This window comes from Tachyglossus aculeatus, chromosome 8, assembly GCF_015852505.1.
Source record: "Tachyglossus aculeatus isolate mTacAcu1 chromosome 8, mTacAcu1.pri, whole genome shotgun sequence".
Taxonomy (NCBI): Eukaryota; Metazoa; Chordata; class Mammalia; order Monotremata; family Tachyglossidae; genus Tachyglossus; species Tachyglossus aculeatus.
This window is the reverse complement of record NC_052073.1, coordinates 38,170,751-38,196,962: the sequence shown is the minus strand read 5'-3', so window position 1 is coordinate 38,196,962 and position 26,212 is coordinate 38,170,751. Positions and strand designations below refer to the sequence as shown.

Here is a 26,212-nt window from a genome sequence, read left to right as displayed (position 1 = left end):
AATCAAGTTAGACACCGTCCATGTCCCTTGTGGGGCTCACAGTCTTAATCCCCATTTTATAGATGAGGTAACTGAGGCCCAGAGAAGTGAAGTGATATCCTCAAAGTGGTTGGTGCCTCACGGTGCCTCAGTGACCTCATCTGTAAAATGGGGATTAAGAGTGTGGGCCCCATGTGAGACAGCTCTTCGTAGAGCGCCTGGCATATGGCAAGCACTTAACAGGGACCACAATTACATTACCATTATTATTGTTGGGCCCTTAGGAGAATCTGAACAAGCTGATGACCAACCTGAGGAGCACTCACCCTCACTTTGTGCGCTGCATCATCCCCAACGAGACGAAAACGCCCGGTAAGGAGGGAAGCGTAGGCCCCGGCTGGCCCGGTGGGCCCCGGGTTTTCCGCTCCATGCCCCAGGTTCGGGGGGCTCACTCGTGGGGTGTCCGTCTGCAGGGGCCATGGAACATGAGCTCGTCCTTCACCAGCTGCGCTGTAACGGGGTGCTCGAAGGCATCCGCATCTGCCGGAAGGGGTTCCCCAGCAGGATCATTTACGCCGACTTCAAGCAGAGGTGAGGCTCTTCCCGTGAATCTCCTCTCTTGAGGCTCCTGCTGTTGAGTCATTATAACTTGGGAAACGACAAACGCTGTCACACGCGGAGCATTTTGCAAGAAAGACCGGAGACGGGTGCTAAAGTTTTGAGGCTAAGAGTGGGAATTGAGTAGCGGAATGGGGAGAGAGGAAGGAAGAGGGGGAAGTGAAGAAGGGAGGGAAGGAGAAAGGAGAAGAAAAGGAGGGAGAGAAGCACTGTACTCACCCAAGCGCTTAGTAAAGTTCTCTGAACACGGTAAATGCTCAATAAATATGATTGAATGAATGAATGAATCAAGGTGGCCTAAAGGAAAAAGCCTCGGGCCTGGGCATCAGAGGACCTCCGTTCTAATCCTGGCTCTATCACTTGTCTGCTGAGTGACTTTGAGGATATCACTTCACTTCTCTGGGCCTAAGTCACCTCACCTATAAAATGGGGATTAAGACTGTGAGCCCCACAAGGGACATGGATGGTGTCTAACTTGATTAGCTCGTATCTACCTCAGTGCTTTTTTTTAATGGCATTTAGTACGCGCTTACTATGTGCAAAGCACTATTCTAAACTCTGGGGAGGTTACAAGATGATCAGGTTGTCCCATGTCGGGCTCACAGTCTTCATCCCCATTTTCCAGATGAGGTAACTGAGGCACAGAGAAGTGAAGTGACTTGCCCAGAGTCACACAGCTGACAAGTGGTGGAGGTGGGATTTGAACCCATGACTTCTGACTCCAAAGCCCCAGCTCTTTCCACTGAGCCACGCTGCTTCTCAGTGCTCGGAACAGTGGCTGACATGGAGCAAACCCTCAACAAATACCGTAGAAGAAAGAGGACATAAAGGAAAGAGGAGAAGATGGAGGAAGAGAGGAGGGAAAGAAGAGCAAGAGTGGGGGGCGGGGGGTGCTCAGGAAATGGAAGGAGACAGGAAGGGTCTCCCCCCTTCCGAAAATGGACCAATTTCTCTTTCCTATTTCTGATGTGTCACTCCTGGCTGCCCGATTATCGTGGTCTCGGGGATTTTCCTTACATTTGCTTCCTCGGCCAGATACAAGGTCTTGAATGCGAGTGCCATCCCGGAAGGGCAGTTCATCGACAGCAAGAAGGCCTCGGAGAAACTCCTCGGGTCCATCGACATCGACCACACGCAGTATAAGTTCGGCCACACCAAGGTACCGGTCCGACTCGGTCCTCCCTGGGCCCTTCGGGCCGGACTCCTGGTGGGAGATGGGAGGTGATTGTGCTCCTCTTCCCCCCTCATCCAGGTGTTCTTCAAAGCCGGGCTCCTGGGTCTCCTGGAGGAGATGCGAGACGACAAGCTGGCCCAGCTGATAACGCGCACCCAGGCCAGGTGTCGTGGTTTCCTCATGAGGGAGGAATACAGGAAGATGGTGGAGAGGAGGTAATAATAATAATATCATCATCATCAATCGTATTTATTGAGCGCTTACTGTGTGCAGAGCACTGTACTAAGCACTTGGGAAGTACAAGTTGGTAACATATAGAGACAGTCCCTACCCAGCAGTGGGCTCACAGTCTAAAAGGGGGAGACAGAGAACAAAACCAAACATACTAACAAAATAAAATAAATAGAATAGATATGTACAAGTAAAATAAATAAATAGAGTAATAAATATGTACAAACATATATACATATATACAGGTGCTGTGGGGAAGGGAAGGAGGTGAGATGGGGGGATGGAGAGGGGGAGAGGAAGGAAAGGGCTCAGTCTGGGAAGGCCTCCTGGATAATAATGATAGCATTTGTTAAGCACTTACTATATGCAAAGCGCTGTTCTAAGCACTGGGGAGGTTACAAGGTGGTCAGGTTGTCCCACGGGGGGCTCACAGTCTTAATCCCCATTTTACAGATGAGGGAACTGAGTCAAAGAGAAGTTAAGTGACTTGCCCAAAGTCACACAGCTGACAATTGGTGGAGCTGGGATTTGAACCCATGACCTCTGACTCCAAAGCCCGGGCTCTTTTCCACTGAGCCACGCTGCTTCTTAGGCGTCCACAATTAACACCCCCATTAAATCGGGTGGGCCGTCGCCTCGTGGCCTCACCCTGCTGATTTCCTTTTCTCTCCGAACACAAATGTACTTTGCATTTTCTTATTTCAGAGAGCCCATCTTCCCCATCCAATGCAACGTGCGCGCCTTCATTTGAAACGTTCTCAATTTCCAGGGAGGGAGTTCATCTTCCCGTCCAGTGCGACGCCCGCTCCTTCACCGGAAATGCTCTTGATTTGCAGGGAGTCCATCTTCTGCATCCAGTACAACATCCGCGCCTTCATGAACGTCAAGCACTGGCCCTGGATGAAGCTCTACTTCAAGATTAAGCCGCTGCTGAAGAGCGCCGAGACGGAGAAGGAGATGGCCAACATGAAGGAGGAGTTCGAGAAGACGAAAGAGGAGCTCGCCAAGTCGGAGGCCAAAAGGAAGGAGCTGGAGGAGAAGATGGTGACCCTGTCCCAGGAGAAGAACGACCTTCAACTCCAAGTCCAGTCAGTGAGTGTCAGGTTTTTTGGGCTCTTTACAGTATCTGTTAAGTGCTTATTGTGTGCCGGGAGTAGTGAGCCTAAGACATGATTCTTTGTGCTCCAGGAATAATAATAATAATAATAATGATAACGTCGGTATTTGTTAAGCTCTAATTATGTGCTGAGAACTGTTCTAAGTGCTGGGGTGTATTCAAGGCAATCAGGTTGTCCCACGTGGGGCTCACAGTCTTCACCCCCATTTTACAGATGAGGTAACTGAGGCCCAGAGAAGTGAAATGACTTACCCAAAGTCACCCAGCTGACAATTGGCAGAGCCAGGATTTGAACCCCTGACCTCTGACTCCAAAGCCCGGGCTCTTTCCACTGAGCTACGCTGCTTCTCACGAATAGTAACGGTGGTACTGGTTAAGCGATTCTGGTGGGCCAAAACTGCAGTTAACGCAACATACAAGAGGACCAGTTTGGACACGCTGTGTCCCTGTCCCAAATGCAGCTCACGGCCTAAGTAAGAGGGGGAACTGGGGTTTTAGCCCCATTTTTAAGATGAGGAAACTGGGGCCCAGAGAAGTGAGGTGACTTGCTCAAGGTCTCGCAGCAAACGAATGGCGGAACCCGTCTCGGAAACCCAGTCCTTGCAACTTCCGCGTCCAGGATCTTCCCACTAGGCCGTGCTGCCCCACGAGGACAGGGCCGTAGTCAAGATCTCGGCCTTAGATCTGGGAAATGGAAAGCACAGTCCTAGCATAAGGCACGCAGAAGTTCTCTGTTCCTGTCATTACTAATACATTATTATTACATTTCTTAAGTGCTTACTATGTGTCACAAGGATTCATTCATTCATTCAATCGCATTTATTGAGCGCTTACTGAGTGCAGAGCGCTGTACTAAGCGCTTGGGAAGTACAAGTTGGCAACGTATAGAGACGGTCCCTACCCAACAGTGGGTTCACAGTCTAGAAGGGGGAGGCAGAGAATGAAACAAAATATATTAACAAAATAAAATAAATAGAATAAATATGTACAAATAAAATAAATAAATATGTACTAACCTACACATGTTTGTGTGTGTGTGTACATAAATATGTACAAGGTTGGCTCTAGACACCTGAGTAGATACGAGTTGATCAGATCGGACGCAGTCCGTATCCCACCTGGGGTTCACAGTCCAAGACGGAGGGAAAACAGGGATAGAATCCCCATTTTACAGCTGAGGAAGCTGAGGCCCAGAGAAGAAGTGAAGTGACTGGCCCTGTATATATGTATATATGTTTGTAAATATTTATTACTCTATTTATTTATTTATTTTATTTGTACATTTTATTCTATTTATTTTATTTTGTTAATATGTTTCGTTTTGTTCTGTCTCCCCCTTCTAGACTGTGAGCCCACTGTTGGGTAGGAACCATCTCTAGATGTTGCCAACTTGTACTTCCCAAGCGCTTAATACAGTGCTCTGCACACAGTAAGCGCTCAATAAATATGAATGAATGAATGAATGAATGAATGAATGAATAGCCCAGGGTCACACAGCAGACAGCTGGCAGAGCCCCAGGCCCGGGCATTATCCACAAGGCCACTTTGCTTCTTGTGGGAAAAGCAACGGATAAAAATGTCGAGGCAAATAAAGCGACTCCAATTGTATGAGATGAACTGCACAAGTGACAGAAGAGTCACCCTCTAACCTTCCTTCTAGGAAGCGGACGCCTTGGCCGACGCGGAGGAGAGGTGCGACCAGCTGATCAAGACGAAAATCCAGCTGGAGGCCAAAATCAAAGAGGTGACGGAGAGGGCGGAGGACGAGGAGGAGATCAACGCCGAGCTGACGGCCAAGAAGAGGAAGCTGGAGGACGAGTGTTCCGAGCTGAAGAAGGACATCGACGACCTGGAGCTGACTCTGGCCAAGGTGGAGAAGGAGAAGCACGCCACCGAGAACAAGGTAAGGGAAGGGGACGGGATGGTTCCCCGTCGTCCCCGCCGCTGCTGTCCCGGGCCCCGAGCGCCACGGGGCAACGCGCCTTCCCTCGCCCCAGGTGAAGAACCTGACGGAGGAGATGGCCGGCCTGGACGAGACCATCGCCAAGCTGACCAAAGAGAAGAAAGCTCTCCAGGAGGCCCACCAGCAGACCCTGGATGACCTCCAGGCCGAGGAGGACAAAGTCAACACGCTCACCAAGGCCAAGACCAAGCTGGAACAGCAAGTGGATGACGTAAGCCCGAATGAAAACAACACGGGTCTTCCCTTTCCAGAATCAGGACTGATGAAACGCTCCTCTCGGTGGCATGTCATAATAATAATAATAATGACATTTATTAAGCGCTTACAAAGCACTGTTCTAAGCACTGGGGAGGTTACAAGGAAATCAGGTTGTCCCATGGGAGACTCACAGTCTTAATTCCCATTTTACAGATGAGGTAACTGAGGCGCAGAGAAGTTAAGTGACTTGCCCAAAGTCACACAGCTGGCAATTCAAATCCATGACCCCTGACTCCAAAGCCCGGGCTCTTTCCACTGAGCCACAGATGTCATGATTCTATCGTGTCGTTTCTGACTGGAGTGTGCCCAACACAATTGACTCGGATCTACCCTGGCGCTCAGAATGATGCCTGGCACATAGTATGCGCTGAACAACTATCACAAATATTATCATTTCTAGACTGTGAGACCACTGTTGGGTAGGGACCGTCTCCATATGTTGCCAACTTGGACTTCCCAAGCGCTTAGTACAGTGCCCTGCACACAGTAAGCGCTCAATAAATACGATCAAATGGATGAATGAATCATTGTTACCTGCATTCAGCTCGAGGGATCTCTGGAGCAAGAGAAGAAAATTCGCATGGACCTGGAACGGGCCAAGAGGAAACTCGAGGGAGACCTGAAGTTGGCCCAGGAGTCCATAATGGACATCGAGAATGAAAAACAGCAGATCGATGAGAAGTTCAAAAAGTGAGTCTGGTGCGAAGCCCCGCTTCATAAGATCATCTTCAGTTGATGCGCGCTCACTTGTTGCTTTTCCAACAGGAAGGAGTTTGAGATCAGCCACCTGCAGAGCAAAATTGAGGATGAACAGGCTCTGGGCATGCAGCTGCAGAAGAAGATCAAAGAGCTGCAGGTCGGACATTTCTCCCGCCCTAAGGGAGAGCGTTCCCGGGAAGATGCTGACCGGAGCATGTTTTCCGTGCGTCGGTCCCAGGCTCACGTCGAGGCCGAGCGGGCATCTCCTCCCAATCCCGTGGTCTTTCCGTCGGGTCGCGCCGGGGAGAGGCTGACCGGAGCGCGTTTTCCCCGTGTGTCGTCCCCAGGCTCGCATCGAGGAGCTGGAGGAGGAGATCGAGGCCGAGCGGGCATCAAGGGCCAAAGCGGAGAAGCAGAGGTCCGACCTGTCCCGGGAGCTGGAGGAGATCAGCGAGCGGCTGGAGGAGGCCGGAGGGGCCACCTCCGCCCAGATCGAGATGAACAAGAAGCGCGAGGCCGAGTTCCAGAAGATGCGGCGGGACCTGGAGGAGGCCACCCTGCAGCACGAGGCCACGGCGGCAACCCTGCGCAAGAAGCACGCCGACAGCGTGGCCGAGCTCGGGGAGCAGATTGACAACCTGCAGCGCGTCAAGCAGAAGCTGGAGAAGGAGAAGAGCGAGATGAAGATGGAGATCGACGACTTGGCCGGCAACATGGAGACCGTCTCCAAGGCCAAGGTATCGCGGGAGTTGTCTTTGCCGACCGAAATAATGGGGTTAGAGCTTTAAGAAGTAGTAGGCGTAAAAGGGAAGCATTGTGGCCTAGCAGAAAGATCCCAGGTCTGGAAGCCTGAAAACTTCAGTTTTAATCCCCTCTCCGCCAGCTGCTGCTTTCGGACCCTGAGAGAGTCACTTCACTTCTCTGCCCCTCAGTTCCCTCATCTGCGAAATGGGGGATTCCATCCCCGCTCTCCCTCTTTCTTAGACTTTGAGCCCCGTTTGAGGCGGGTTCTGTATCCGGTCGGATTAAACTTCTATCTACCCCAGAGCTTAGAACAGTTCTTGACCCATAGTAAGCGCTTAACCAACACCATAAAAAAGGGGATTTATTAAGCGCTTTCAGTGAACAAAGCACCGTTCCAAGGGTTGTCTTGGCTATATGTCTCGCGCCTGGAAGCAGCGTAGCTCAATCAATCAATCAATCGTATTTATCGAGCGCTTACTGTGTGCAGAGCACTGGACTAAGCACTTGGGAAGTACAAGTTGGCAACATATAGGGATGGTCCCTACCCAACAGTGGGCTCACAGTCTAGAAGGGGAGACAGAGAACAAAACCAAACATATTAACAAAATAAAATAAATAGAATAGATATGTACAAGTAAAATAAATAAATAAATAGAGTAATAAATACGTACAAACATATATGCAGGTGCTGTGGAGAAGGGAAGGAGGTAAGGAGGAGCTCAGTGGAAAGAGCCGGGGCATAGGAGTCAGAGGGCATGGGTTCAAATTCTGGCTCCGCCGCTTGTCAGCTATGTGACTGGGCAAGTCACTTCACTTCTCTGGGCCTCAGTTCCCTCATTTGGAAAATGCGGATGAAGATGTGAGCCCCCCGTGGGACAACCTGATCCCCTTGCAACCTCCCCGGAGCTTAGAACAGTGCTTTGCACATAGTAAGCGCTGAATAAATGCCATTATTATTATTAATCAATGGTGATTATTGATCGCTTTCTCTGTGCACAGCACTGTACTTAGTGCTCAGGAGAGTCTGACACAACATTCATTCAATCGCATTTATTGAGCGCTTACTGTGTGCAGAGCACTGGACTAAGCGCTTAAATATAACATACTTGTTCCCTGTCCACAGTGAGTTGGCAGTCTAGGAGGGGGAGGCGTCAGTTTGAAATGGGTCTTTCCTCCCGTAACTTTCAACGTAGGGCAATCTTGAAAAGATGTGCCGCACTCTCGAAGACCAACTGAGCGAACTCAAGTCCAAAGAAGAGGAGCAGCAGCGGCTGATCAGTGACCTGACGGCTCAGAGAGGCCGTCTGCAGACGGAGTCAGGTGCGACTCGGAGGGCCGGAAACCCACCCCAGACGCGGAAACACGGGGGTTTTCCGGGCCGGCCTCAGTTCCCATTCTGTGGCGGGGAATAAGCGATCGGCTGGTCAGTGTCATCGACTGATGGCCTACTGGGTGCAGAGCACTGTACTACACGCTCGGAAGGAGTCCGATTCAGGAGGATTACTATATGTTGCCAACTTGTACTTCCCAAGTGCTTAGCCCAGTGCTCCGCACACAGTAAGCGCTCAATAAATATGATTGAATGAAATGAATGAATTGAGAGAGTACAATGGAGTACTCTCCCCCTTCTCCCTCTCCCCATCCACCCGACCTACCTCCTTCCCCTCCCCACAGCATCTGTATATATGTTTGTACAGATTTATTCCTCTATTGATTTTACATGTACATATTTACTGTTCTATTCATTTTATTTTGTTAATATGTGTTGTTTTGTTGTCTGTCTCCCCCTTCTAGACTGTGAGCCCGCTGTTGGGTAGGGACCGTCTCTATATGTTACCCGCTTGTACTTCCCAAGCACTTAGTACAGTGCTCAGCACACAGTAAGTGCTCAATAGATGCGATTGAATGAATGAATGAAAGGTGTTCCCTGCCCTCGGGGAGCCTGTGGTCCGGAAGTGGAGAGCTTCATGACGTCTACCTGTCTGGGCTGTGGGGGAGACTACCTTGCTAGAAAGACCAAGCCCAGAGATCTCTCCAAGTGCCCCAGAGATCACTCCCAGGGCCGCGCATTCCCCTCCCTCAACGAGCGTACTGTCTTACGGGTGGAGACGGACTTTAATATAGATTGATATATTAATATAAATACATAATAAAATAGTCTCTCTTTGATAAATTCATTCATTCACTCATTCAATCGTATTTATTGAGCACTTACTGTGTGCAAAGCACTGTACTAAGCGCTTGGGAAGTCCAGGTTGGCAACATCTAGAGACGGTCCCTACGCAATAGCAGGCTCACAGTCTAGAAGGGGGAGATAGAGAATGAAACAAAACGTATTAACAAAATAAAATAATTAGAATGGTAAATATGTACAAGTAAAATAAATAGAGTCATAAATCTGTACAAAAATATATACAGGTGCTGTGGGGAGGGGGAGAGGACGGAGGGGGCTCAGTCTGGGAAGGCCTACTGGAGGAGGTGAGCTCTCAGTAGGGCTTTGAAGGGAGGAAGAGTGGGAATGGGAATGGGATCACCCTCCAGCTCATTCTCCACTGTCCTAAATTGTACAGACACTCCATCGATGGCATTTATTGAGCGCTTACTAGGGGCACAGCACTGTACTAAGCACTTGGGAGAATGTGATATAACAGAGTCGGTAGACAGTTTCCCTACCGTTAGAGAAGCAGTGTGGCTTAGTGGAAAGAGCCCGGGCTTGGGAGTCAGAGGTCAAGGGTTCTAATCCCGGCTCCGCCACTTGACAGCTGTGTGACTTTGGGCAAGTCACTTCACTTCTCTGGGCCTCAGTTCACTCATCTGTAAAATGGGGATTAAGACTGTGAGCCCCATGTGGGGACAACCTGATGACCTTGTATCTACCCCAGCGCTTAGAACAGTGCTTGACACATAGTAAGCGCTTAACAAACACCAACATTATTATTATTATTATTACCTACAAGGACTGTAAACCTTTCTCGAAACCATTCTCAAAGCACCCGCTCCTTCGTCTAGCCACTCCATTTTTATCGAACAGTTTCAAACACAGCCAAGGGCGGATCCGTCTTATCGTTGCGTTTACTGAGCGCTTAGCTGGGTGACTTTGGGCAAGTCACTTCACTTCTCTGGGCCTCAGTTACCTCACTTGTAGAACTGGGGATTAAAACTGTGAGCCCCCCCCCCGTGGGACAACCTGATCACCTTGTAACCTCCCCAGCGCTTAGAACAGTGCTTTGCACATAGTAAGCGCTTAACAAATACCATCACTATTATTATTACTCTGTGCAGGGCACTATGCTGAGCGGTTGAAAGACTAGGCTACATTAGATTCTGGTACCTGGCTAAAGAAAGTCACAGAGCGGCTCGAGAAATGGCTGAGGGGAAGGGGTCTCTCTCCCATCAGGCTTTCTCCCCCAAACCATCTCCGCCCACCCCTATGACAACGTCACTGGGTAGAGAGTCTGAAAACCGGGACTTCTACTTACGAAGTCCAGCCCAGCCCCTACCAGGCGTCTTCCTAGGTCACGGCTCCCAAAAGGAAACGAGGCTGAGAGGGTTTTGGGTCACTGGAGCACGACTCCATTTTTACAAGGCAAGCAGAAGTTGGACGACTAAGTTTCCATCCTTCCGATTCCCATTTTTCCCCAGGGGAATATTCTCGCCAGTTGGATGAGAAGGACTCTTTAGTATCTCAGCTGTCCAGAGGGAAACAAGCGTTCACCCAACAGATAGAGGAACTAAAGAGGCAGCTGGAGGAGGAGACGAAGGTAAGCGGGACCTTAATCGTGAGAGTTTTCTTTAGTCACATTCTCAAAAGGGCGTACTTCACTCAGCAGATATGGAAGCAGTGCAGCATAGTGGAAAGAGCCCGGGCCAGGGACGGAGGGTTCATGGGTTCTAATCTCAGCTCCCTGACTCTTCTGTTGTGTGACCTTGGACAAGTCACTTCACTTCTCTGGGCCCACATCGGCAAAATGGGGATTCCAAACCTGTTCTCCCTCCTACTTAACGTGTGAGCCCCACGTGTACCTGATTATCTCATATCTCCCACAGCTCACAGTACAGCGCCCGCCCCATAAAATGTGATTCACGAATATCACAAATATTATTTACATTATCATTAGTAGTAGCACTATTATTTGGGTGTTGGACAGAAAGAAAATAGCAGAACGGTCAAGAAGGGTTTGGGTAGATCATCACGATCGAGATCACTGGTCAGTAGAATGGCGAGTGAGGGCCGTAAGAAGGTCGATCCCTACCCTGAGATAAGACGTCGGGAAGGGCGACCCTTCAACCTTTCTTCCGAGAATCCCTCGGCATCTCCTTGGGATCGTGAAGACCGGTCTGGACGACCCACGGGTCCGATTCCACCGGGCAGTTCTTCCGTAGTAACTGAATGCTGCAAGAATTGAGCCGCAATCAGTCGTTTGATGGTCAACTGAACCAACGTCCCCTCTCCCCCAGGCCAAGAACGCCCTGGCCCACGCCCTCCAGTCCTCCCGCCACGACTGCGACCTGTTGCGGGAGCAGTACGAGGAGGAGCAGGAATCCAAGGCCGAGCTGCAGAGGGCCATGTCCAAAGCCAACAGCGAGGTCGCCCAGTGGAGGACCAAATACGAGACCGATGCCATCCAGCGCACGGAGGAGCTGGAGGAAGCCAAGTAGGTGCACCGGATTTAGACGTGGAATGTGCGGCTGATCGGACAGGCTGGGATGATTCTCCAAATTATGTTACGTGTTTAATAATAATAACGATGATGGTATTTATTAAGCTCTTACTATGTGCACTGTTCTAAGCGGTGGAGGGATACAAGGTCATCAGTCGGTCCCACGTGGGGCTCACCGTCTTAATCCCCATTTGGCAGATGAGGTAACTGAGGCACAGAGAAGTTTAGGACGAGGGCGCTTGACAAACGAAGGGTAGAAGGCGGTGGGAAAAAAAATCTAAATCTGGTTGTTTGGATGACTAGTGGAGGCGCATTATGTAAAGCTTATTTAAGGTCTTTCCCCTCTGTAATTCGTAGTGTGTGATTGGGGAAGGAGGTGGGCGAGAGTTCTCCTTAATGTGACGTTTTGTAATATTCTTCTAGACTGTGAGCCCACTGTTGGGTAGGGACCATTTCTATATGTTGCCAACTTGTACTTCCCAAGCGCTTAGTACAGTGCTCTGCACACAGTAAGTGCTCAATAAATATGATTGATTGATTGATTGATTGATGGGGGGGGGCCTCAAAGCATTCGGCTGGTCTGTCGGGAGAACCGAGATCAGGTCTGCAATCGGAAATGTTGACGTCCATTTGATTCCGCCCTGGGGTCACTTACCCCCCTCCCTGTTCCGCACGGGGTTTTCCAGGAAGAAGCTGGCTCAGCGGCTGCAGGACGCCGAGGAGCATGTGGAAGCCGTCAACGCCAAATGCGCGTCCCTGGAGAAGACCAAGCAGCGGCTGCAGAACGAGGTGGAGGATCTCATGATCGACGTGGAGAGGACCAACGCCGCCTGCGCCGCCCTCGATAAGAAACAGAGGAACTTCGACAAGGTACGGAGTTGCGCTTCCCGGCTGCCTCGCCGGCTGGCTTCCTCCGGGGCCCGGACCGATGATTTCCCCTTCTCCAGGTCCTGGCGGAATGGAAGCAGAAATACGAGGAGACCCAGGCCGAGCTGGAGGCGTCTCAGAAGGAGTCCCGCTCGCTGAGCACGGAGCTGTTCAAGATGAAGAACGCCTACGAGGAGTCTCTGGACCACTTGGAGACGTTGAAGCGCGAGAACAAGAACCTGCAGCGTGGGTCCCTGGGGGGTCTCTATCCGGGGGGCGGGGAGGGGTCTACCCACAAGGGACCAAACCCGGCCCTGTCCTGTTTCCGACAGAGGAGATCTCCGACCTCACCGAGCAGATCGCCGAGGGAGGGAAACACATCCACGAGCTGGAGAAAATCAAGAAGCAGATTGAGCAAGAGAAGTGTGAGCTACAGGCCTCCCTGGAGGAAGCGGAGGTACAGACAATTGAGAAATTTTGGGAAATTGGCTCTAAGATGGATTGGACAGCTGAGCGGATTGGGGAGGCCGTCTTTCACTCAATTACTCCATCTATCAATGGTATTTATTGAGCGTCTACTTGGTGCAGAGCACTGTGCTAAGCACTTGGGAGGTAAACTACAACAGAGTTGGTCCACGAGGATAATCCAGTCTAGAAGGGGGGAGGGTTGACATCATTAATCAATGGTATTTACTGAGTGCCTACTGAGTGCAGAGCATTGCACTAAGTGCTCGGGAGGTAATAATAATGATAATGATGGCATTTGTTAAATGCTTACTATGTGCAAAGCACTATTCTAAGCACTGGGGAGGTTACAAGGTGATCGGGTTGTCCCACGGGGGGCTCACAGTCTTAATCTGCATTTAACAGATGAGGTAACTGAGGCATAGAGAAGTGAAGTGACTTGCCCAAAGTCACACAGCTGACAATAGAGAAGCAGCATGGCTCAGTTTGAAAGAGCCCGGGCTTTGAAGTCAGAGTTCATGGGTTCAAATCCCGGATCCACCAATTGACAGCTATGTGACTTTGGGCAAGTCACTTCACTTCTCTGGGCCTCAGTGACCTCACCTGTAAAATGGGGATGAAGACTGTGAGCCCCCTGTGGGACAACCTGATCACGTTGTAAACTCCCCAGCACTTAGAACAGGGCTTGGCACATAGTAAAGTCACACAGCTGACAATAGAGAAGCAGCGTGGCTCAGTGGGAAAGAGCCCGGGCTTTGAAGTCAGAGTTCATGGGTTCAAATCCCAGATCCGCCAATTGACAGCTGTGTGACTTTGGGCAAGTCACTTCACTTCTCTGGGCCTCAGTGACCTCACCTGTAATATGGAGATGAAGACTGAGCACCCCATGGGACAACCTGATCACCTTGTAACCTCCCCAGCACTTAGAACAGTGCTTTGCACTTAGTATGCGCTTAATAAATGTCATTATTATTAGTATTATTATTAATTGGCGGAGACGGAATTTGAACCCATGAACTCTGACTTCAAAGCCCGGGCTCTTTCCACTGAGCCACGCTGCAGTACCCTCAGACATGGCTAGCTTTTCCCTGCTATTGGTAACGTCTAGCAAGCTGGCAGCGGTCAAAGGGGAAAAGAAGGTATGTGCTAGTCCTCCCAGGAATGGCGGGTGTCCCGCTCAGCATGGCCATCTCACAAAAGAGGCATGATACGGCCTCGAGTCGAGTTTCAGAGTCCCCGCCGTTCAGGGAATCGGACGCCTGGGATGAACCGGTGAGGAAAACATTCCCACCCCCTCTTTCCGGGTTTCCGGCTCGCCCCGGTGACAAAGTCCTCGCCGCTTTTTTTTTTCTCAAATGGTATTTGCTAAGAGCTTACTATAATAATAATGGCATTTTTATTAAGTGCTTACTATGTGCAAAGACTGTTCTAAGCGCTGTGGAGGTTACAAGGTGATCAGGTTGTCCCACGGGGGGCCCACAGTTTTAATCCCCACTTAACAGATGAGGTCACTGAGGCATAAAGAAGTGAAGTGACTTGCCCAAAGTCACATGGCTGACAGTTGGCGGAGCCATGATTTGAACCCATGACCTCTGACTCCAAAGCCCGGGCTCTTTCCATTGAGCCATGCTGCTTCATTGGAGGTAGAATACAAAAGAGTTGGTAGACACGTTCCCTGTCCTTAAGGGGAACTTCCAGGCTAGAGGAGACTCTGTGACACTCTGATTGTCTTGGGGAGGACACTGATTTGAGAGGCCAAACAACAGTACAGCGCTCTGCACACAGTAAGTGCTCAATAAATACTAACTTCTCTGAGTCTTCTAGACTGTTAGCCCGCTGTTGGGTAGGGACCATCTCTATATGTTGCCAACTTGTAATAATAATAATAATAATGGCATTTATTAAGCACTTACTATGTGCAAAACACTGTTCTAAGCGCTGGGGAGGTTACAAGGTGATCAGGCACTTCCCAAGCGCTTAGTACAGTGCTCTTCACACAGTAAGCGCTCAATAAATACGATTGAATGAATGAATGAGCCTCAGTGACCTCATCTGGAAAATGGGGATGAAGACTGTGAGCCCCACATGGGACAACCTGATCACCTTGTAAGCCCCCAGCGCCTAGAACAGTGCTTTGCACATAGTAAGCGCTTAACAAATACCATTATTATTATCATTATTATTATTACCAGGAGGGCCCGGTACTGTACTAAGCTCTTGGGAGGTACAGAACAAATGAGTCACACATTCCCTACCCTCCAGGATCTTCCAAGCTAACCGGAGAGGCAAATGTGAATACATTTGCAGAGGGATCAAAATGAATAACAGAATATCTATATATAGATAGATATATTTATCTATCTACCTATATATAGGTATTCTGTACATATATATACATTACATATATATACATATATATATATATACATTAACGTTGAAGCTACGGATCTGGAAACATTTAAGTTCTACTCAGCTCTGTTAGTTTATAACAGTGGACGGGAAGAGTCCACTGAGCCACCAGTGGTATCAAGCGCTTAGTACAGCGCTCTGCACACAGTAAGCGCTCAGTAAATATGATTGAATGAATTTACTGACTGCCTATTGAATGGCCTAGCGGGAAGAGTATGGGAGTCGGAAGATAATAATAATAATAATGATGGCATTTGTTAAATGCTTACTACTACTACTAATAATTTTGGTATTTGTTAAGCGCTTACTATGTGCAAAGCACTGTTCTAAGTGCTGGGGAGGATACGAGGTGATCAGGTTGTCCCATGTGGGCCTCACAATCTTAAACCCCATTTTACAGATGAGGTAACTGAGGTATAGAGAAGTTAAGTGACTTGCCCAGAGACACACAGCTGACAAGCGGCAGAGCCAGGATTTGAACCCATGACCTCTGACTCCCAAGCCCGTGCTCTTTCCACTGAGCCATGCTGCTTACTATGTGCAAAGCACTGTTCTAAGCGCTGGGGAGGTTACAAGGTGATCAGGTTATCCCGGGTTGGCGGGGGGGGGCTCACAGTTTTAATCCCCATTTTTCAGATGGGGGAACTGAGGCCTGGAGAAGTGAAGTGACTCGTCCAAAGTCACACAGCTGACAATTGGCAGAGCCGGGATTTGAACCCATGACCTCTGACTCCAAAGCCTGGGCTCTTTCCATTGAGCCATGCTGCTTCTCTGGGTTCTACCCTGGTTCTGCCAATTGCTTGCTGGGCAACCCTGGGCAAGTCACTTGATTTCTCTGCACCTCAGTCTCCTCAACAGAAAAATGGGGATTTAATCCCCGTTTCCCCTCCTACTTAGACTGTGAGCCCCAGGTGGGATAGAGGCTATCCAACCCAATAAACTCCTATCTACCCCAGCGCTTAGAACAGTGCTTGGCACATACTAAGCGCTTAACTTATGTGAGAAGCACAGTGGCTCAGTGGAAAGAGCCCAGGCTTTGGAGTCAGAGGTCATGGGTTCAAATCCCAGCTGTGTGACTTTGGGCAAGTCACTTCACTTCTCTGGGCCTCAGCTCCCTCATCTGTAAAATGGGGATGAGGACTGTGAGCCCCCCGTGGGACAACCTGATCACCTTGTATCCCCCCCAGCACTTAAAACAGTGCTTTGCACATAGTAAGTGCTTAACAAATATCATCATCATTATTATTATTATTAACAAATACCATTAAAAATAATAAAATAAGGCACTCAACCGAATGCTTGGATGAAAGTGGCACCGTGGTTTTTCCGCCGGTCTAATAAAGGTGAATCTGGGTAAGATTCCCGAATGGGGAATTCCTGCTTTTTGAATTCAAATGTGCTCATGTAAGCTTCTCCTGGGCAGGGATCCTATCTATTTACTCTCCCGTATTCATTCAATCGTATTTATTGAGCACTTACTGTGTGCAGAGCACTGTACTAAGCCCATACTCTTCCGAGCCTCTAGTACAGTGCTCCACACCCAATGAGTGGTTTTTCCGCCGGTCTAATAAAGATGAATCTGGGTAAGATTCCCGAATGGGGAATTCCTCTAGTACTAGAGCCTCTAGTACAGTGCTCCACACCCAGTGAGTGCTCAACAAATGCCACCGATCGCTTGCTAATGTGGCCACGTCCTCCACCACAGGCATCTCTGGAACACGAAGAGGGCAAGATCCTCCGCATCCAACTGGAGCTGAACCAGATCAAGTCGGAGATCGACCGGAAGCTGGCGGAGAAGGACGAGGAGATCGACCAGCTGAAGAGGAATCACCTCAGGGTGGTGGAGTCCATGCAGAGCACCCTGGACGCCGAGATCCGGAGCCGGAACGACGCCATCCGGCTCAAGAAGAAGATGGAGGGGGATCTGAACGAGATGGAGATCCAGCTGAACCACGCCAACCGCATGGCGGCCGAGGCCCTGAAGAACTACAGGAACACCCAGGGCATCCTCAAGGTGGGTCCCCGCCAAATCCGCCCGGCCAAGGGTCTGAGCCTCTCCGGCCTTCCGATTCCGAGAGAAACCCGGCTCTTTTCCCGGGCAGGACACGCAGCTGCACCTGGACGATGCCCTCCGCGGGCAGGAAGACCTGAAGGAGCAGCTGGCCATGGTGGAGCGCCGGGCCAACCTGCTGCAGGCCGAGGTGGAGGAGCTCCGCGCGGCCCTGGAGCAGACCGAGAGGAGCCGCAAGATCGCCGAGCAGGAGCTGCTGGACGCCAGCGAGCGCGTCCAGCTGCTGCACACCCAGGTGACATTCCGGGGATGATCCGGAGGGACCAAGTATTCCCTGAAGGGACGCACTTGGATAAGAGAGGGAAAGGCGCAGGGGGAGCTCCATTTTTCCTCCTAAAACAGGGGACAAGTGGCACAGATCACACGGATATACCAGTTCATTCATTCATTCAATCGTATTAATTGAGCCCTTACTGTGTGCAGAGCACTGGACTAAGCGCTTGGGAAGTACAAGTTCGTATCAAGCAACGTGGAGGTCGATAGCCCCAAGTACTTTCAGGAGGGGCAGGAAGTCCCCGGAGCGGCCGACTGGGGGGCCAGCCCTGGATCAGGAAGCCATGTGGCCTAGTGGCTAGAGCCTGGGCCTGGAAGTAGCACGGCTCAGTGGAAAAAGCACGGGCTTGGGAGTCAGAGGTCACGGGTTCGAATCCCGGCTCTGCCGCATGTCTGCTGTGTGACTTTGGGCAAGTCACTTCACTTCTCTGTGCCTCAGTTCCCTCACCTGTAAAATGGGGATTAAGACTGTGGGCCCTACGTGGGACAACCTGATCACCTTGTAATCCCCCAGTGTTTAGAACAGTGTTTTGCACATAGTAAGTGCTTAATAAATGCTATTATTATTATTATTATTATTATTATTATTATTATTTTATTATTATTATTATTAGTGGAGCCTCAGTTACCTCATCTGTAAAATGGGGATTAAGACTGTGGGCCCTACATGGGACAACCTGATCACCTTGTAATCCCCCAGTGCTTAGAACAGTGCTTTGCACATAGTAAGCGCTTAACAAATGCCATTATTATTATTATTATTATTATTATTACTATTATTATTATTATTATTCTCTGGGCCTGTCACCTCATCTGTAAAATGGGGATTAAGTCTACGAGCCCCACGTGGGACACCTGATCACCTTGTATCCCCCCCCAGGTCTTAGAACAGTGCTTTGCACGTAGTAAGCACTTAACAAATGCCATTATTATTATTATTATTCTAATCCCGGCTCCACCACTTGTCTGCTGTGTGACTTTGGGCAAGTCACTTCACTTCTCTGGGCCTCAGTTCCCTCATCTGGAAAATGGGGATTAAAAGCATGAGTGCTGTGTCCAACCTGATAAGCTTGGATCTAACCCAGCCCTTAGAACAGTGCCTGACACAAAGAGCTTAACAAATACAATAATAATAATAATAATAATAATAATGGTATTTGCTAAGCACTAACTATGTGACAAGCACTGTTCTAACTGCTGGGGTAGATACAAGGTGATCAGGTTGTCCCACTTGGGGCTCACAGTCTTAATCTCCTTTTACAGCTGAGGTCACTGAGGCACAGAGATGTTAAGTGACTTGCCCCAAATCACACAGCTGACATGTGGCGGAGCTGGGATTAAAACCCATGACCTCTGACTCCCAAGCCCGTGGTCTTTCCACTAAGCCATGCTGCTTCTTGTCACCATCGTCATCAGGAGAAGTCAGTCAGAGAACAGGGTGGGGTCTAGTACATAGACGGGGCATAATGCCTGCCACCTGGGTCGGAGGGAAGGCAAGTCACAGAGAGAGAAGAGCTCCATGGTTCAGTGGAAAGAGCCCGGGCTTTGGAGTCAGAGGTCATGGGTTCAAATCCCAGGTCGGCCGCTTGTCAGCTGTGTGACTTTGGGCAAGTCACTTCACTTCTCTGTGTCTCAGTTCCCCCATCTGTAGAATGGGGATTAAGACTGTGAGCCCCCCATGGGACAACCTGATCACTTTGTAACCACCCCACGCTTAGAAAAGTGCTTTCACATAGTAAGCACTTAATAAATGTCATTATTATTATTATTATTATTATGGGTTCAAATCCCGGCTCCGCCACTTGTCAGCTGTGTGACTTTGGGCAAGTCACTTCACTTCTCTGGGCCTCAGTTCCCTCATCTGGAAAATGGGCATTCAGATTGTGAGCCCCCCGTGGGGCAACCTGATCACCTTGTATCTCCCCAGTGCTTAGAACAGTGCTTTGAACATAGTAAGTGCTTAACAAATACCATCAAAAAAAAAAAGAGCCCGAGCTTTGGAGTCAGAGGTCATGGGTTCAAATCCCGACTCCGCCAATCGTCAGCTGTGTGGCTTTGGGCAAGTCACTTCACTTCTCTGGGCCTCAGTTCCCTCATCTGGAAAATGGGCATTCAGATTGTGAGCCCCCCGTGGGGCAACCTGATCACCTTGTATCTCCCCAGTGCTTAGAACAGTGCTTTGAACATAGTAAGTGCTTAACAAATACCATCAAAAAAAAAAAGAGCCCGAGCTTTGGAGTCAGAGGTCATGGGTTCAAATCCCGACTCCGCCAATCGTCAGCTGTGTGGCTTTGGGCAAGTCACTTCACTTCTCTGGGCCTCAGTGACCTCATCTGGAAAGTGGGGATGAAGACTGTGAGGCCCCCATGGGACAACCTGATCACCTTGTAACCTCCCCAGTGCTTAGAACAGTGATTTGTACATAGTAAGCACTTAATAAATGCCATTATCATTATTATTATTATTTTCACAGAATAAAGCATGAATTTGATAAGTATGAGGTACTTGTAAATTCATTAATGCATTTCTTAAGAAAATGTCAAGGGAGGACACAAAGTTAAAGACTGAGGACTTTAGGGTTCTCAATGTTTCTCTCTTCCATGCTCCCAGTTAATCCAATGATAATTCTTTAAAACAAACACTGAAAGAGCACAGGCCCGGGAGCCAAAGAACCTGGGTTCGAATCCAGCTCAGCCACGGGTTCGCCGTGTGATCTTGGGCAAGTCAAGTAACTTCTCCATGCCTCAGTTTCCTCTTCAGTAGAATGGGCATTCAGTTCTGGTTCTACATCCTACTTGGGCTGTGAACCCCCTGTGGGACAGGGACTTTTCCATTCTGATTATGTGGTACCCACCCCAGCACTCGATAATAATAATAATGATGGTATTTGTTAAGCGCTTACTATGTGCAAAGCACTGTTCTAAGCATTGGGCACCATTCTAAGTGCTGGATACAGTGCTCAGCACATAGTAAGGATGTAACAAATACCACAAGTATTATAATTACTATTAATAATAACAAAGAAATCCCACTTAGGGATAATTTAGGTCCTGAGGGTGGTAACGCTCTATCTTTTCTCCATCTTTTGAACAGAACACCAGCCTGATCAACACCAAGAAGAAGCTGGAAACGGACATCTCCCAGATCCAGGGCGAGATGGAGGATATGGTCCAGGAGGCTCGCAACGCCGAAGAGAAGGCCAAGAAGGCCATCACTGACGTAAGCCAAGGGGCATCCCTCCCGACGTCCGTCCCCCCATCCCCGGGGGCGATTCCCCGGCCCCTCCGGGGTCCCTGAGGTCTTGGGTTTCGCCGTCCTTAGGCCGCCATGATGGCCGAGGAGCTGAAAAAGGAGCAGGACACCAGTGCCCACCTGGAGAGGATGAAGAAAAACATGGAGCAGACGGTGAAGGACCTGCAGCTTCGCCTGGACGAGGCCGAACAGCTGGCCCTCAAGGGGGGCAAGAAGCAGATCCAGAAGCTGGAGGCCCGGGTGCGTATCCCGCCTCCTCGCCCACCGATCCGTCCGGGGTGGGGACGTGCGGGCTCCAACTCGTCCCCGTCTCGTCCCAGGTCCGCGAGCTGGAAGGCGAGGTGGAGGGCGAACAGAAGCGCAACGTGGAGACCGTGAAGAGTCTGCGCAAACACGAGAGGAGAGTGAAGGAGCTCACTTACCAGGTAGGCCGATTGGGCCGCTGGCTCGAGCCCGCATGGGAGGGCGGTGAGGGGCCCCGCGGGCCGGACGGCTCACTGGCCTTCTCTTCCAGACGGAGGAAGACCGCAAGAACGTCCTCCGGCTCCAGGACCTGGTGGACAAACTGCAGGCCAAAGTGAAAGCCTACAAGCGGCAGGCGGAGGAGGCTGTGAGTCTAAGCTCCCCCCTCTCCACCCCAACTGTTCCAAACTTCTCGATTCGGTCGGGTGGGTCGGCACTGGGGAAGGTGGAAGAAGATAGTCGAGAGACGAGATGGATCGGCAGCGTGGCTCAGTAATCAATCAATCAATCAATCGTATTTATTGAGCGCTTACTATGTGCAGAGCACATTAGGAAGGAGCATGGGCTTTGGAGTCAGAGGTCACGGGTTCAAATGTTGGCTCCGCCACTTGTCAGCTGGGTGACTTTGGGCAAGTCACTTCTCTGGGCCTCAGTTACCTCATCTGTAAAATGGGGATGAAGACTGTGAGCCCCCCATGGGACAACCTGATCACCTTGTAAACTCCCCAGCGCTTAGAACAGTGCTTTGCACATAGTAAGCGCTTAATAAATGCCATCATAATGATTATAAGAACACAGCTGTTATTGAATTTGCCCTTAGAAATAATGATTTACATAGAATGATCAAAGATGTTAAAGAGATTGGGAAAAGAATGTGAGGATACTGATCCCCACTTTACAGACAAGGGAACTGAAGCCCGGAAAAGTGAAGTGACTTGCCCAAGGTCACACACCAGATAAGTGGCGGTGCCAGAATTAGAACTCAGGTCCTTCTGACTCCAAAGCCCGGGCTCTACGCACTACTACTACTACTGAGAAGCAATGTGGCTCAGTGGAAAGAGCCCAGGTTTGGGAGTCAGAGGTCCTGGGTTCTAATCCGGGCTCCACCACTTAGCTGTGTGACTTTGGGCAAGTCACTTCACTCCTCTGGGCCTCAGTTCCTTCATCTGGAAAATGGGGATGAAGACTGTGAGCCCCCGTGGGACCACCTGATCACCTTGTATCCTCCCCAGCGCTTAGAACACTGCTCTGCACATAGTAAGCGCTTAACAAATGCCATCATTATTATTATTATTACTCCTAGCTACTTCTCAAGTACATCCGCATGGACCACACAGCCTATATGTTGAGTGAGCAGAGAATACCACAAACATCGGACAGATGAAACTGAAATGATAATAATAATAATGATGGCATTTGTTAAGCACTTGCTATGTGCAAAGCACTGTTCTAAGCGCTGGAGGTTTTCTAATGAACCATCTAGATAGTAACGAGAAGGAAGTAAGGAAACTCTCTAAGGGCAGATTCAGGGAGACTCGGAAACGCGAACCCTCAGTTCTCACGCGTCCTTTTCCGTCCCCAGGAGGAACAGTCAAACGTTATTATTATTATTATTATTATTATCATTATTATTACTCCAAGTTACTTCTCAAGTCCATCCACATGGACCACATACACAGCCTATATGTTGAGTGAGCAGAGAATACCGCAAACATCGGAAAGATGAAACTGAAAGGTTCTCTAACGAATCATCTAGATAGTAACGAGTAGGCACTAAGGAAATTCTCTAAGGGCAAATTCTGGGACACTTGGAAACGCGAACCCTCAGTTCTCATGAGTCCTTTTCCATCCCCAGGAGGAACAGGCCAACGTTATTATTATTATTATTACTCCAAACTACTTCTCAAGTACATCCACATGGACCACATACACAGCCTATATGTTGAGTGAGCAGAGAATACCGCAAACATAGGAAAGATGAAACTGAAAGGTTCTCTAATGAACCATCTAGACAGTAACGAGAAGGCACTAAGGAAACCTCTAAGGGCAGATTCAGGGAGACTCTGGAAACGCGAACCCTCGGTTCTCATGAGTCCTTTTCCGTCCCCAGGAGGAACAGCCCAATGTTATTATTATTATTATTATTATTATTATTATTATTATTATTATTATCATTATTATTCCAAGCTACTTCTCAAGTACATCCACATGGACCACATAGCTTATATGTTGAGTGAGCAGAGAATACCGCAAACATCGGAAAGATGAAACTGAAAGGTTCTCTAATGAACCACCTAGATAGTAACGAGAAGGCACTAAGGAAACTCTCTAAGGGCAAATTCTGGAACACTTGGAAATGCGAACCCTCGGTTCTCATGAGTTCTTTTCCATCCCCAGGAGGAACAGTCCAACATTATTATTATTATTATTATTACTCCAAGCTACTGCTCAAGTACATCCACATCGACCACTCCTACTTCATTAACAAAATTAAATCCATCAGGTCCGACCTCCCCAAAGTCTCTTCCCCCCTTTCTCCAACCCCCCGGCTCTCAACACTCTCTGCTACTCTCCCATCCTTCCCAGCGGTATCCTCAGAGGAACTCTCCTCCCTCCTCTCAAGTGCTACTCTGGCCACCTGTGCTTCTGACCCCATTCCCTCTCATCTTATGAAATCTCTCGCTCCATCCCTTCTCCCCTCCTTAACTTCCATCTTCAACCGCTCACTCTCCACTGGTTCCTTCCACTCTGCCTTCAAACATGCCCATGTCTCTCCCATCCTAAAAAAACCCTCTCTTGACCCCACCTCACCTTCTAGTTATCGTCCCATATCCCTCCTACCATTCCTTTCTAAACTCCTTGAACGAGTTGTCTACACGCGCTGCCTAGAATTCCTCAACAACAACTCTCTCCTCGACCCCCTCCAGTCTGGCTTCCGTCCCCTTCATTCCACGGAAACTACGCTCTCAAAGGTCACCAATGACCTCCTGCTTGCCAAATCCAACGGCTCATACTCTGTCCTAATCCTCCTCGACCTCTCAGCTGCCTTTGACACTGTGGACCACCCCCTTCTCCTCAACACGTTATCTGACCTTGGCTTCACAGACTCCGTCCTCTCCTGGTTCTCCTCTTATCTCTCCGGTCGTTCTTTCTCAGTCTCTTTTGCAGGCTCCTCCTCCCCCTCCCATCCTCTTACTGTGGGGGTTCCCCAAGGTTCAGTGCTTGGTCCCCTTCTGTTCTCAATCTACACTCACTCCCTTGGTGACCTCATTCGCTCCCACGGCTTCAACTATCATCTCTACGCTGATGACACCCAGATCTCCATCTCTGCCCCTGCTCTCTCCCCCTCTCTCCAGGCTCGCATCTCCTCCTGCCTTCAGGACATCTCCATCTGGATGTCCGCCCGCCACCTAAAGCTCAACATGTCGAAGACTGAGCTCCTTGTCTTCCCTCCCAAACCTTGTCCTCTCCCTGACTTTCCCATCTCTGTTGACGGCACTACCATCCTTCCCGTCTCACAAGCCTGCAACCTTGGTGTCATCCTCGACTCCGCTCTCTCATTCACCCCTCACATCCAAGCTGTCACCAAAACCTGCCGGTCTCAGCTCCGCAACATTGCCAAGATCCGCCCTTTCCTCTCCATCCAAACCGCTACCCTGCTAATTCAAGCTCTCATCCTATCCCGTCTGGACTACTGCACTAGCCTTCTCTCTGATCTCCCATCCTCGTGTCTCTCTCCACTTCAATCCATACTTCATGCTGCTGCCCGGATTATCTTTGTCCAGAAACGCTCTGGACATATTACTCCCCTCCTCAAAAACCTCCAATGGCTACCGATCAATCTGCGCATCAGGCAGAAACTCCTCACCCTGGGCTTCAAGGCTGTCCATCACCTCGCCCCCTCCTACCTCACCTCCCTTCTCTCCTTCTACTGCCCAGCCCGCACCCTCCGCTCCTCCACCACTAATCTCCTCACTGTACCTCGCTCTCGCCTGTCCCGCCATCGACCCCCGGCCCACGTCATCCCCCGGGCCTGGAATGCCTTCCCTCTGCCCATCCGCCAAGCTAGCTCTCTTCCTCCCTTCAAGGCCCTGCTGAGAGCTCACCTCCTTCAGGAGGCCTTCCCAGACTGAGCCCCTTCTTTCCTCTCCCCCTCGTCCCCCTCTCCATCCCCCCGTCTTACCTCCTTCCCTTCCCCACAGCACCTGTATATATGTATATATGGTTGTACATATTTATTACTCTATTTATTTATTTATTTATTTTACTTGTACATTTCTATCCTACTTATTTTATTTTGTTGGTATGTTTGGTTCTGTTCTCTGTCTCCCCCTTTTAGACTGTGAGCCCACTGTTGGGTAGGGACTGTCTCTATGTGATGCCAATTTGTACTTCCCAAGTGCTTAGTACAGTGCTCTGCACATAGTAAGCGCTCAATAAATACGATTGATTGATTGATTGATTGACCACACAGCCTATATGTCGAGTGAGCAGAGAATACCGCAAACATCGGAAAGATGAAACTGAAAGGTTCTCTAACGAACCACCTAGACAAGTAACGAGAAGGCACTAAGGAAACTCTCTAAGGGCAGATTCAGGGAGACTTGGAAACGCAAACCCTCAGTTCTCACGAGTACTTTTCCATCCCCAGGAGGAACAGTCCAATGTTGTTATTATTATTATTATTATTATTATTACCCCAAGCTACTTCTCAGGTACATCCACATGGACCACACAGCCTATATGTTGAGTGAGCAAAGAATACCACAAACATCGGAAAGATGAAACTGAAAGGTTCTCTAACGAACCACCTAGACAGTAACAAGAAGGCACTAAGGAAACTCTCTAAGGGCAGATTCAGGGAGACTCGGAAATGCGAACCCTTGGTTCTCACGAGTCCTTTTCTGTCCCCAGGAGGAACAGTCCAATGTTATTATTATTATTATTATTATTATTATTATTCCAAGCTACTTCTCAAGTACATCCACATGGACCACACAGCCTATATGTTGAGTGAGCAGAGAATACCGCAAACATCGGAAAGATGAAACTGAAAGGTTCTCTAACGAACCACCTAGACAGTAACAAGAAGGCACTAAGGACACTCTCCAAGGGCAGATTCAGGGAGACTCGGAAACGCGAACCCTCGGTTCTCACGAGTCCTTTTCCATCCCCAGGAGGAACAGTC

At 49.4% G+C, this 26,212-nt stretch overlaps 1 protein-coding gene across 1 annotated transcript in view; it reads left to right on the top strand.

The window, feature by feature from the left end:
* LOC119931847 (myosin-1) overlaps window positions 1-26,212 on the top strand; it is a 53,572-nt gene that overhangs the window by 26,713 nt on the left and 647 nt on the right. Inside the window, exons 17-38 of the mRNA XM_038750770.1 lie at window positions 264-351; window positions 453-570; window positions 1,633-1,756; window positions 1,850-1,986; window positions 2,839-3,094; window positions 4,780-5,022; window positions 5,117-5,293; window positions 5,885-6,030; window positions 6,106-6,196; window positions 6,387-6,776; window positions 7,977-8,103; window positions 10,426-10,544; window positions 11,242-11,438; window positions 12,131-12,314; window positions 12,392-12,557; window positions 12,644-12,768; window positions 16,891-17,199; window positions 17,288-17,491; window positions 20,623-20,748; window positions 20,851-21,021; window positions 21,102-21,206; window positions 21,296-21,391. Coding sequence (XP_038606698.1) covers window positions 264-351; window positions 453-570; window positions 1,633-1,756; window positions 1,850-1,986; window positions 2,839-3,094; window positions 4,780-5,022; window positions 5,117-5,293; window positions 5,885-6,030; window positions 6,106-6,196; window positions 6,387-6,776; window positions 7,977-8,103; window positions 10,426-10,544; window positions 11,242-11,438; window positions 12,131-12,314; window positions 12,392-12,557; window positions 12,644-12,768; window positions 16,891-17,199; window positions 17,288-17,491; window positions 20,623-20,748; window positions 20,851-21,021; window positions 21,102-21,206; window positions 21,296-21,391 — 3,699 coding nt within the window. The remainder of the gene's footprint in view (window positions 1-263; window positions 352-452; window positions 571-1,632; window positions 1,757-1,849; window positions 1,987-2,838; window positions 3,095-4,779; window positions 5,023-5,116; window positions 5,294-5,884; window positions 6,031-6,105; window positions 6,197-6,386; window positions 6,777-7,976; window positions 8,104-10,425; window positions 10,545-11,241; window positions 11,439-12,130; window positions 12,315-12,391; window positions 12,558-12,643; window positions 12,769-16,890; window positions 17,200-17,287; window positions 17,492-20,622; window positions 20,749-20,850; window positions 21,022-21,101; window positions 21,207-21,295; window positions 21,392-26,212) is intronic.